Source organism: Centrocercus urophasianus, unplaced genomic scaffold (genome assembly GCF_019232065.1).
Source record: "Centrocercus urophasianus isolate 14NV4802_14NV808 unplaced genomic scaffold, USGS_Curo_1.0 seq_73, whole genome shotgun sequence".
In the NCBI taxonomy this organism is placed as follows: Eukaryota; Metazoa; Chordata; class Aves; order Galliformes; family Phasianidae; genus Centrocercus; species Centrocercus urophasianus.
In genome coordinates, this window is record NW_024885344.1 from 7,042,393 (window position 1) to 7,054,897 (window position 12,505).

A 12,505-nucleotide genomic window follows, 5' to 3' on the forward strand; every position below is an offset into this window, starting at 1 on the left:
GGGAGATGCTCCAGGCCCCTCACCATCTTGACAGTTTCTCTCTGGAAGATCACTGCACATCACTGCAGTCTGGCTCTGTGTGTCGATCCATTCACCTGCACAGTGCTGTAATCAGCTCCCTGCTGGCACACGGGTGTGTTTGCACACAGCTGTGATACTCACTAAAGTGAGGGAAAAAGCTGGTTTGGAAAACATATGCATTTTTCCTACAGGGTTTTAGTTCTGAGGATACATTAAAAAGGATACAAAGGGATTTCTTCCCTGAGTAGGTGTGCAGTTAGTAACATACATTCCACGCTGGGTTGTGTGCTGGCAACCCTGCTGGCAGCAGGGGTTGGAAATGGGGGGTGTTTGAGATCTCTTCTGACCCAAGTGGGGGGTCAGCCTCTTCTCCTAGGTAACAGCAATAGGATGAAAGGGCCTTAAGTTGCACCAGGGGAGGTTCAGCTTGGATATTAGGAAACATTTCTTCTCAGCAAGAGCTGTGCTGCAGTGGCAGAGGCTGCCCAGGGAGGTGGTGCAGTCACCGTCCTGGAGGTGTTCCAGAGCCGTGTGGATGTGGCACTGAGGGACGTGGGCAGTGGGCATGGGGGGATGGGATGGTTGGACTAGGTGATTTTAGTGGTCTTTTCCAACATTATAATTCTACATTTCTGTAATCCACCACTTCTACAGAATGACCACATCTCAGCAGCACTATTTTTGTTTGGAGTTGCTGAATTTTCTGCTTTCGTTCTCACCCGGGGCCCGGGACCCACGGCGGTGCCCAGCGAACAGCGGGACACCGCTGATCAGGGAGCGGCACTTTTCCTCGCGATGCCTCTTTAAGGGGCGGGCCGGCACAGCCCGCCTGCAGCGATCGGTCGGCCCTGCTGGCGATCTCCGCCCCGCGCCCCGGCGGCCGTTGGTGGCGGGCTGGCGGGCGATGGTGGCGGGCTGTGCCGCGCGGCTGCTCCCCCTGCCCCGCTTGGGCCGGGCCGCCGGGGTACGGGGGACGCTGCCCGTGTGGGCGGCAGCGGGGCGCGGCAGGCTACGGGCCGGGCGCTGGGCCGCCGTGGTCTTGGCGGTGCCAGCCGCGGCCGGGCGGCGGGAGGGGCCGGAGCGGTGGCGGGCGGCCGTCCGGCCGGTGCCGGCTGGGGAACTCGGCCCGGAGCGGCCGGCACGGGGGCTGCTGAGGCGGCTGTGCCTGGTGCTAAGGCTGGGCTTGCGGGCCTGCGTGCTGCTACTGCGCTTCGGGCCCCTGCTGCTGCTGTACCCGCTGAGCCGCCTGCGGCCCGGCCTGGCCGTCCTGTGGCTACGGCTGCTGCGGAGAGCGGCCGAGGCCGCAGGGCCCACCTGCATCAAGCTGGGCCAGTGGGCCAGCACCCGCAGGGACCTCTTCTCCGAGGCCTTCTGCGATGAGTTTTCCAAGCTGCACGTCGAGGTGAGCCCGCACCCCTGGGGTCACACCGATGAGCTCTTGAGGAAGGCCTTTGGCGAGGACTGGAGGAGCATCCTTACGTTTCCCAGCCAAGAGCCCGTGGGCTCAGGCTGCGTGGCACAGGTGTATAAAGCCTATGCCGATCTTGAGGCTGTCTCGGCACCCCCGGCCGAGGGGATGGCACGGAGCTCCGAGTTACAGACTGCCTTTGAGGCGTGGGAGGTGTCGGGCCTCAGCGGCCTCTTCAAGTGGCTGAGAAGGAGGAGGAGCGAAGGGATGTGGGAAGAGAGGAGCGGCTGCTCCCTGAGAGGTCCTGTGAGTGGAACACCCCACGTGGAGCAGATGGCCACGCTGCTCCCGAATGCAAATCCGTCATCAGCCAGACACCTCACACCTGTAGCTGTTAAAGTAAGTCACGCGTCTTACTGGCAGACCTGTGAATGTAGAGTGCATGGGACAAGACAAGGAAGATTCTGGTTCTGATGGAGAAGAGCTGGCTGGATATGACCAAGTGGTGCAATGCTCACTTCCCTCCGTATACTGTTTTGGTGCTCTGGTTCCAGCCAGCTGCAATCCAGGCAGCAGTGTCCCCAGCTCTTTTCAGCTCCAATACACACTCTCTCTGTGGCACCATTTGACATGGCACCTGGATACCAGAAACTGCCAGGGCCCCATATGTGTATTAAAAGAATGAATATAAATCGTTTCACCTTTCAGTAAATGAGACCCATTCTTTCCTCATATGGGGAATTCTGGAACAGATATGTTCTTTCCAGCAAAGCTTATTAAAAGAAATTTTACGTTGGAGCTGTTCCAAATACTAGTCTGTACTACATGGCAGGAAAGGGACAGAAGAACAGAAACAGGGGAAAATGGCATTGGGTGAAACTTCAGGCTCTGGGACGGAAGTTTTCCATTTGAAAATTATGCAGTGTTTCTTCACAGCTTAATTCATGGCAAAATAAGAATTATTTTGAGGACTGTCTTGTGAAGCCTTATTAGTTCCCAGCTTTATAGGGTAGGTTCTGTTCATTTCAAATACATAATTTTAGCCGATAAAAATGGACTGTCATTTTTACAGTGTTCTAGGAGTTGACTTGCCACCATTTCTTCTTGTGCAGGTCCTGCACCCAGGGCTAGTCCACCAAGTTCAGATGGATCTGTTTCTCATGAAGTTGGGTAGCCACATCATTGGACTTCTCCCTGGATTCAAGTGGCTCAGTTTGACAGAGATTGTAGAGGAATTTGAGAAACTTATGCTTCAGCAGGTGTGTGCAATGCCACGTACTGAAAGAAAACTGTTTCTTGCTATTGATTGGCTCTTACTCCATCTATGTTATTACTTTTTAAAAGATTAGGTGGAGGTTTGGTTGTTCTTTCATTATGATTTCCTGTAATCAGGCACATAAAATTACTGTAGAAAAACTTATGTGCTCATAGCATAAGAAAGCAAAGCTACAAAGAAGCTTAACAATCGTTAGGAAACTTAAAATTTGTTTTGTAACTTGAAGTGTGTTTTCTAGCAAACTGGAGCAGCAGGTTAGCGTAACTGCAGTCCTTTTTGCAGAATTTTGAAGGAAAGATGAACACTGGTGAAAGACCTCTCTAGAGGAAAAGAATCTCTGAATAAGTGCTCACGTGTTTTGCTCTTATCCTACATTTAAGTTTACAATCTGGTTGTGCTGGTCATGTTTCCTAGCCTTGAGGAATACATATTAGCATAATTAACACCCTTTTAAATGAGGTATTATTCTACATTGTATCATCATCAGACTGGTAGTATGAGTGAAGTTCAACTTTGCAAGTAGCTCTGAAAACATGTCCCAGTTCAGTAAGTGCTGAAATATCCTTGCTGCCAAATTCACAAAGATTTCACTGCAGTTAAATGCTTTTATGTTTGTTAAAATGAACCGTTATCTGCTGATTACATTTTTTTGTGTTTAGATATTGCAATGTGAAGTCTTTCAAACTCTCAAAATTTGAACTGTTTTCTATTAATGCAAGAAATTCTCAGCAATCCATGTTGTAAACTGTATTCAGATGTGACTGAAGGTCATTAGGACTAGTTTAGTGGGACAGAACTCTTGCTGGACTCTGAAAACTTGGGATGAGGAGAGTGTCTCACTGGCCTGTTGTCATTTTTCATTTCTCTTTGAAAGGACAAGAATTATGTCTGGGATATTTCCCACAGCCCAGTGAGGGAAGTGAGGCAAGGTTATCTTTCCTCCCACATCTTGAGCAGTGATGGTGGACAGGAGAAGGTTCTGTCCACCTTACCCCTCAGTGGGGCTGGGGGTTCTCATAGTATATTATTTTGTATGTGTTACATTAAATTTCTTTCGCTCCAGCTGCCCATCCATCTGTTAATTGAGGCTAGGGCTGCAGTTCCTCTAGCCTGCCAGCCTGCCTTGCTATTTGGACAGTAATCTTTGGTTCCTTCTCACCCTTGAAAATAAGGTAGTCCTGGTCTTTTCTGTGATGCTATGCCTGTAGTATTTCTCGGGTATTTTTGAGGTGCTGGGTTATGTGCCACTCGTTACTCAGCGTGTTACTCTGTTCTCCCATCAGGAAGGCTATAAGCTTCTAAGAAGCATCGCTCTGTTTTATTTTAATTTTGGCTTTCTGACCATGTTTGTAGGTATTGTATATTGCACTCTACAGACATATCCTAATAAAAGGTCCCAAAGATCTAACTGCATCTAACTCCCAATCTGCTTTTCCTTTTTCTCCTTGGAGATCGACTTGCACTACGAAGCCAGAAATCTGGAGCGCTTCTGTCAAAATTTCCTAGATGTCGATTTTGTGAAGTTCCCAACTCCTGTTCGCCCTTTGGTGACAGCAGATGTTCTCGTGGAAACATTTGAGGTAAGAATTGCATCTGGGAGCAATGGCAGCAGGAAGAAGGGGAGTGCTAAAGATGCATCTTTTGAGAAGTAGCAGTCACAGGCAGGAGGGTGCTCTTTTTTGCTTAAAGAGATTGGTGTCCTTCTTCAGTGTCTCTTCTACTCTGTTTGTAAACAGTGCATCCCAGTAGACAGATGGTGGACGGCTCTATATAGAAGTAAACTCTTGGCCTGAAACCAAGCAGACCAGCAGTGTGTGCAGCCACCATGTACTTGCCTGTGCTTTGCAAACCAGCGTAATGCTCCAGCTCTCCTCTGGGGTGGGTCAAAGCACAGAGCTCAGCAGCCCAACACTATCTGATGCTTGCCTGACTTTCCTTGTGAATGTTTGAGTCATGGACCAAAGCTACTCTCAGCCCTAGTTTTTGTGCATGCAATTGTGGCAAGGGTGTCTCTGCTCCAGGCTGTGCTGCACACTTTTTCTAAAGAACAAACCCTTGATGTTCTCATGTTTACCATCTTGTTAGGTACAGTCCCAATGAGCTGGTCCTTTCAAGGTTATTCTTACTTTCTTTCCTTGTCTCTCAGCACGTAGGTAAAGGTATGATTGCATGTGGGACTCAGGGTGTATTTGATTCCAGGTCTTTTTTTTTTTTTTTTTTCCTTCAGGAGAGTGAGCCTATTTCGCACTACCTACACACAGAGGTTGCCACAGAACTGAGGCAGAGACTCGCAAAGATGGGCATGGACATGCTTCTAAAGATGGTAGGCACTTGACAAAGGCTGGAAGTGAAGGTTATTTTCCTGCAGAATCTTTTCTATTGGGGTAATAAGACACTGTGGCTAAGGAGAGAACCTGTTTGCTCCCATATCTTCTCCCCCTGGACTCAAGACACATCTGTGCCTTTTGGAGCCAGCTCATGGATGTCAGGTATTGTGACAACCCAGGACTTGGGCTGCCAGGTGCACTGTGCAGCTCCTGAACTGACAGAGGGAGGGTCTGTGCTTCACATGCAATGTAAGACGTGACCTGAGTAAAGCCTACTACAGCACTTCTGCAGGCTTTGACGTGGAGCACCTTTAGCTGCAGAAAGGAGATCTGCTTGCACGTGGTAGGGTCCCACTGTGAAATGTGATCAGAGCATTGTTCAGCAAACCCATTGATCCATTTAATGAATATTCACAGATTGCCCAAGTGCTGTAAAGTACCACATAATTAGTAGATGCCACGTTCTCTGCAGAGGGCTGTGGATGCAAATCACAGGGAAAAGAGAGAAATTATTCAGTTATTCACTCCTATCCCAAAACTGTCTTTTTATAGGGAAGAACTAAATATGAAGTAAAGAAAAAACCTGTCCAGATATAGCTTTGAATTCAGCTTCTGGCTATTTAGTTCTTTCATGGCCAAGACAATAAAAAACGAGCTGGAAGTGCATGCCTAAAATTAATTTGCTTGTGAGAAGCCATGAGAAGGAGCAGGGAAGAGCTGCAAATAACCTCAGTGCTGAGCAAGTGAGCAGTGGATGTCAGGTAAAGTTCAGCTGGTTCTTGCAATACTGTGCTAAGGCAATATTGTGCATAGGGAGGCTTGCAGTTATAACTTCACATAGCGTGGTAGCCTCAAATAGCTTTTACCATTCAGAAGAGCAGTGGTAGAACTGCAGTAGTTTTATGCTAATGTTAGATTTGATTAGCTCTGAAAAGCAGAGAAATTACAGCAGCTTCTGATAAAGATGTATAGAGTCGTGAGTATAGGACTGTAAATATGAACCTATTGTTTGTAGTTCCTTAAAACAATGAAATGGACATAAAATTATCAGAGGTCGTTTTTTTAAGCAATATCCCCCAAACCCTCTTATTTTTGCACTGCTGTAATTATTTACATGAGAATTAGACAAATGCATAGGTGAAGAAATCTCCCAGGTGCAAAATAACCTCCTTGGGGTAGGAAGTCTTGCAGCCTCAGATTGCCAGGGATGTTGTTGGAGAGGCATTGCCTTGTGCCTTACCCTCTTGCTGCTCCTTTCTACTGCTGACTGCTGTCAGAGACAGAGAAGTGCTGTGTATGTTTGTTTCCTCTTCTAGCTTATTTCTTTTTAACTTATTTTCCTTACTTTTCAATACAGCTGTAATGTATGTTGATGTGCTGGAGTAGACAAAGGTAGCCATGCACTAAACCCCACACCAGTGAATGGCAAAGTAACTGTGTTACTTGTTGCCAAGGCCCACCACCCTACACTGAGCGTAGGGCTAATTGCTGGAGAGAGCTACCTGCTGAACTTCTCACTGTTCTACCTTACCTCTCACAGATGGGCAGCATTGCTTCACACAGCTCTGCTGACTCTCCTGGAGAGAGTAGCACTCGCACTCTTTCAACAGTTGATCTTCGCCAGAAACAGTTGGCTTTGTTGCAAATGTTGCACATGAACAACAACAGGGAACATGGACTGCGTGAATCCATGCTGCCTGCCTGGGGCTCGGTGTGGGCACACGTTTGGTGGGAATCAACTGCTCTAAGACTTGCTCATCTTCTAGGTCTTTGTTGACAACTTTGTCCATGCGGACCTGCACCCTGGGAACATCCTGGTGCAAGGCAGAGCCTGCGTCAGCAGCAGCTGCAAAGAGCAGACGGCCATCGTGGATGTGTGTGACACCCTCGTGCTGGAAGTGCAGCCGCCCTTCAGACCACTCTGCCTGGTGCTGCTGGATGCAGGGATCGTGGCGGAGCTGCAGAGTGCTGACATGCAGAACTTCAGAGCAGTTTTCACAGCTGTGGTGCAGGGCCAGGTGAGGCCTCTGTCGTGGCAGTTGTAGTTGATGTGCTAGTTGAGGTTGGGGAATGGAGACAGCTGGAGAGCCTGGTGGCCAAACTGTAGTTCTCTTTCTGTTTTCCTTTACAGTCCTCCCCAGGGGTGCAGAGCTAGCACCCCTTGCTAGCTTGGAAAGCCTACCAGACAAAGATGCACGCCTAAAGCAGCAGGCTACTGAAATGGAGTGAGTTCAGTTGCCCAGGAGACTGAATGTGTTTGACAGAAAGCAGCCACTGCCCCTCCTTGGTTTAGAGTGCTTCTGGTGCCACTTACGGCCACTTGGGGTTTGCTCATAGAATCGTTTGAGTTTTGTGACGCCTCCTATAGCTGGAAGAAGAAGGCTTCATCAACAGGTTCCACTTGATTGGGCAGCCAGTAGCAGACCCTATCCATAAGGCTCCATTTGTTATTGTCCTTGTTCTAATTCTCACCCATAACTTTTGATTTGCTCATGGCTATTCTCCAAGGACAGGTTTCCACACTCTACGCCTTTCTTGATAAAGAGGACAACGCTTCCTCCCTTCCTTCATTACCTGTCTCTACTGAACAACTCGTAGCCATCAATAGCAAACACTCCAGTCATGGGAATCATCCCACCAGGTTCCAGTGACAGTAACTACATCATGATTTTCTAGTAGTTTTCCAGCTCCTCCTGTTTGTTTCCCAAGCTGTGTGCATTGGTTTAGAGGCGCTTCAGCTGGGCAGCTGGTCCTGTTGCCTTCATGGAGGATAATTCCTTAATTCCTTTGAAGTATTTCCCTTGAGTTTCCCTGTTGTCTTTTCCTATTGTCTCAGTGGTCCCTGGCTTGTTAAGATTTCAGTTGTTCTGCAGTGGTGCCAGTACATTTCAGGGCAGCAGGTTGAGGGCCCTACTAGCACTGTGTTCCTCTAACCTAGCTATCCTATCCCATGCTTTATTGCAGGTAGGCTCACTATCATCCCCATGCTCCTTTCAAACCTACTTTAACACCCTGCAAATGAGCCCAGCTAGCTTTTCCCCATAAACTGTCTTGCACCTCTGAGAGAGGTGAACCTCAACTGGTTCCTGCAAGCCTAGTGTCATCTGGGCCATCCCACTGTCAAAATACCCCAAGTTTTTGTGGCAGCACCAGCCAGGAAGCCAGGTTTTATAGATTGGATCGCTGCAGTTCTTTCAATGTCCTTACCCAGTACAGGAAGCAGAGGAGATGATCTGTGCCCTCAATTCATTTAGCTGATATCCCAAGGCCCTGGAGTCCCTTTTGATGGCTTTGAACTGTGTGTAGCTACTTCATTGCTCCCCACATGAAAAAACAGTAGTGCATAATGATCTGTTGGCAGTACCAGGCTAGGGAGTTTCCTGGTGATGTCTGTCCTTTACCTGAGCTCCAGGGAGACCCTCTTCTCTAAGAGGGTCTGCCTGAAATATTGGGCATTCAGTTCCCTGCAGGGAGGAGTCACAACTAATACCTGTCTCTTTTTTGAGGATGTAGCCTTGATACTGGGGGAAGGCAGGCTTTTCTAGTTTTGGTTTTGTTGGTTCCTTTAGTGTAGGTGGGCTGTTATTGTTCACAGACAGGCGTTCCACCCCCACAGCCTCATACCTATTGTATGAAGGCACCTGGGGGAGCAGAGTGGGCATGGACTTGCTTCCATTCTCTCTTCTCATTTAAGTTCTTGTCTTCAGGCTGGCAGTGAGGGGATACATGCTGCCACAAATCTTGTGCTTTCTTCTGCAGTAAAACTTTTTTTTTTTTCCTGCCCTCAAAACACACTTTAACCTGTGTGTTTCATCTTGCAGCCCTGCTGTGAGGCTGAGCAGATCATTCACACGCTTGCATCTCACACAACTGTTTTCACCTCTGCCACATGGTGCCAGAGAAAGGCTGAGGTACTCTGTGCAGCTGGAAGTCAGGTACTCTGTGCAGCTGGAAGCCTGGATGGCTGAATGTTTGCCTCGGAGTTCAGCCTGGGTTTTGACATCCTTTTTGATGAGTGCAGATAGTCTGTCTCTCTGTCAGGTGGATACCGTGACTGGGCTCTCTATTCTCAGTAGGTGCTAATCCTGCACTTAGACCATGAAACCACCTACAGACCTTACCTCTGCAGCCTACAGAGTGCTTGCCCTCCCTGCTCACCCTGCCTGTGTGAACTGATGTGCAAACTGCTGCACCATGCCCTGTTTGTCCATCCTGGGCACCGTGTTCCTGGTTGCTTGCGCTCCTTAAGGGCTGCCTGTGTACACGTGGTTGGATTCCACCATCCTTCCTGGCTCTACCTGTGCTGTATCAGAGCTGCCTCTCATTGGGGCACTGCACTTCTGACTGGGATTTTAACTGGGATTTGTCTCACTTATTTGAAATACACTCTCAGATGGGCTAGAGAATCCAGTGCTGATGTGTCCTGTTCATTTTGTGATAAAACATAATGGCATAATCAGCTCTGGGTTGGATGGCTTACCAGTGGATAGGAAGGACAGGTTTTACCTCAGTTTATTTGTCTACAGAGGCATAGCCAGGAGCTGGTGCTAGAACCCAAGCATTCATGCCCATCCTGTGCTGCCAGACTTCTCAGCCACTAAGCTGAAGTTGTGATCATTTAATTACCCATCCCTTGTGCCTCACATTGGATGTATTAAACAATATGCAGGTGAAAAAACTTGTACACCAAATCTCATTGCCAAACCTGGGGCCTCTGGCTCTGTCCACTGCTATGAGACAACTCATCCAAGAAGAACTGTAATTTCTCTCACAAGTGAAGGTTGGGTACTGCTCTTGCCATGCCTTTCTCACCAAATGTGCTGGCATCATCACTTTCCTCCAAAGTGTGTAAATGGAAGGCTGAACTTGGCCCTTAGGGAAAGGTTAGAGGATGCTCTTCATTACACCATTATCTCCACCTGTAGTCCTGCTGGCTTTCTTTTTCTCCTTGAAACTTCTGACTGAGAGATGATCTTTGTTATATCTTCCCCTACAAGAAAAATAGAGCAAGATCTGCCAGATATTCATTAAAAATTTTGGCCCAATTCTGCTCTTTCTGCACCTGGCTTCTGTTGGTTGCTTGGGTGTCTTGCTGGAATGGGAGAGTGTAGCCCTGGGAGTTCTCCCTGCAAAATGCCTCCTCCAGGAACCTTTGCAGCAGATGTCTTTCAGGTATGATTTCCAGCTCCAGACCTGCTGGTAACAGTGATCTAGTTCCGCTGATTCTTCTTTTCCATTTGTTTCACAGGGGGAGAAAGTGGCAGAACTGATTCTTCACCATGCTCGGGCCAACCAGTGCCAGGATATTGAGCGATTCAAAGCTGAAATGGCAGAACTAGTGACCAAAGTTCGAAGGAACACCATTGCCCTAGGAAAGGCAAGTCCACAAACCATATCCCGCCCTCCTGTAGCTGTACTTCAGTGCAGCTTGGCTTTTAAAGTGGTCCAGGTGGAAAGGCCAGCTGTGATCCCATCAGCACCATGCACTACTTGGAGCTTTTAGTGTCTCAGATGAAGTTAAGTCTCTAAAATCTCTTCCTAATTTCCTCTAACTAAGAATTAAACCATGTGTGTTTAATTCTGTTCTTTAGATCTCTAACATCTGCAGTCCTCTGTGAGGAGTCACTAAACTGTGTGTGATTCTGTGTAAACGTGATGTTACAGCTTGTTTTCTTTTGGTAAAGGCCAGCCTGGCACTTCATAGAATGTAATACAGAGGTATTGAGGAAATTAATGCTTACCGTGTATTGCTGTAAGGTTTGCAGCCTTACTGGGCTGGCAAATAAACAGAACCACAGATCAGAGCTGAACTCCTTACCCGGGGCAGGGTGGAAAAGATCACATCTTGTTGGCCATCTTCAGCCCAGTAGTCTTGTCTCACCACTAATAGTAAAGGCTAACAACACTTTGAATCCTACCTGTCATGGATGTGGCTCAGTTGTCTCGAACAGGGGTACTCTGAACAGCCATTAATTCTTCCTTTTGTATTCCAGCTCCAGGTGGCAAATCTCCTCTCCAGTGTCTTTAAATTACTGATGACACATAAGGTGAGGAGCTGTTACAGTCTGCTTTCAACAGCTGGAAGTTCCCTGGGGAGGGAGAAGTACTGGGATTGCAAAGGACTGATGAGGAGGGGGACTGTGACTATAATTTCTTTGTGCCCTGGTGTACCTTCATGCAGTGGTAGCACCTGGGTAGGAACTGTTTGTATATAGGCAGAGCAGGGGGCTGTTTCCTCTCTAGTATGTAGAGCTCTTTTGTGGCCCTTCAAAAGGTGAGCTGCCCCTTACCTAACTGCATGTGTTCAAGCAGGTTGGATACTGCCATGGTTTAAAGCCCCATTAGCAATAGTGAGTAATCCTAACCTTCTGCTGCTCTAGTATGGAAAATTACATGGAAATGAGAAATAAATTTTTGGGTTGTCTGAGGGTGCTTCCCCTGAAACTATGTTCTTGTTTTTGTACCTGCTTAAACTCTCCCCTGCTTCTCTCCCACTTTGCCAGAGCTCGTACCTGTGTGAAATGAGCTCAGAAGGTCTGCTGTCTCTTGTGCTTCTAGGTGAAGCTCGAGAGCAATTTTGCTTCCATCATCTTTGCCATCATGGTTCTGGAAGGTCTTGGTCGTTCACTGGACCCTGAACTGGACATTCTAGAGGCAGCTAAACCACTGCTCATCAGAACTGCAGCTTCTGTCCTGGAATAGACACTTGTGGCTGCTGCCCTCTCATGGTGCAGGGTTACCTGTGGTGCCTGTGAGCTGACAGGAGGAAGCTGAAGTTGAGAGCAGTTCCACGTGTCATGGAGGAATGCCACGTGGTGGTAACCCTCCATACTCTGCCTTGAACCCTGTCAGCTAAGCAGCAGGCATGGGATCTTCGTGAGGTCTGAAAAGGTCTGTTTCAGAAGCCTTTCTTTTCCCGGAAGATTTTGCACAGATGGAGAGTTCTGACTCTTACAATTATGTGGTTCTATGAGCTAATATGCTCTGGTAGTTTTTAACTGACATGTCATGTAGCCTGTGTGTAAAAGATCACTGTGGGCTGATGAGGAAACCAGTCTTAATTGTCTAAAAGTCTTTAATAAGATGTTCAGTGATCAAATTTGTCTTGAAATGAATTGGGTTAAATATTAATTTGCTGGCTGATCTGTCAATATGGTATAAAAAAAATGATGTTCTGATGCCACCTGAGCAAGTAATTCAGGCTGAAAAAAGCCAGTAAGCCTTTTTGTCTTTTGTACTTCTACTCTGATTGTAGAATTGCCCTGAGTTCCTGTTCTTGGTCATTTTGAATGATAAAAACAGACCAGTATATTGATTTTTTTTTTTTTTTTTTTTTTTTTTTTTTTAAACTATACTGTACAATCATGTATGTATGGCAGAAAAACTAATTCCATAATAAAAACAACTTTGGGGAATACTTGTACTGGTCTTAGTTTTTGTTGAAGCTTTAAAAAAGGCTTAGGAAGGCTTTCT

General features: G+C 47.3%; 1 protein-coding gene across 1 annotated transcript; it reads left to right on the forward strand.

Annotated features, from left to right (window-relative positions):
• Positions 1-925: 925 nt before the first annotated feature.
• ADCK2 (aarF domain containing kinase 2) lies at positions 926-12,447 on the forward strand. Its single transcript, XM_042837714.1, has 8 exons — positions 926-1,828; positions 2,542-2,688; positions 4,157-4,285; positions 4,933-5,028; positions 6,799-7,050; positions 10,281-10,409; positions 11,026-11,079; positions 11,591-12,447. The coding sequence occupies exons 1-8, from the start codon at positions 926-928 to the stop codon at positions 11,732-11,734; spliced, it is 1,854 nt and encodes a 617-aa protein (XP_042693648.1). The 3' UTR covers positions 11,735-12,447.
• The last annotated feature ends 58 nt before the right edge of the window (positions 12,448-12,505 follow it).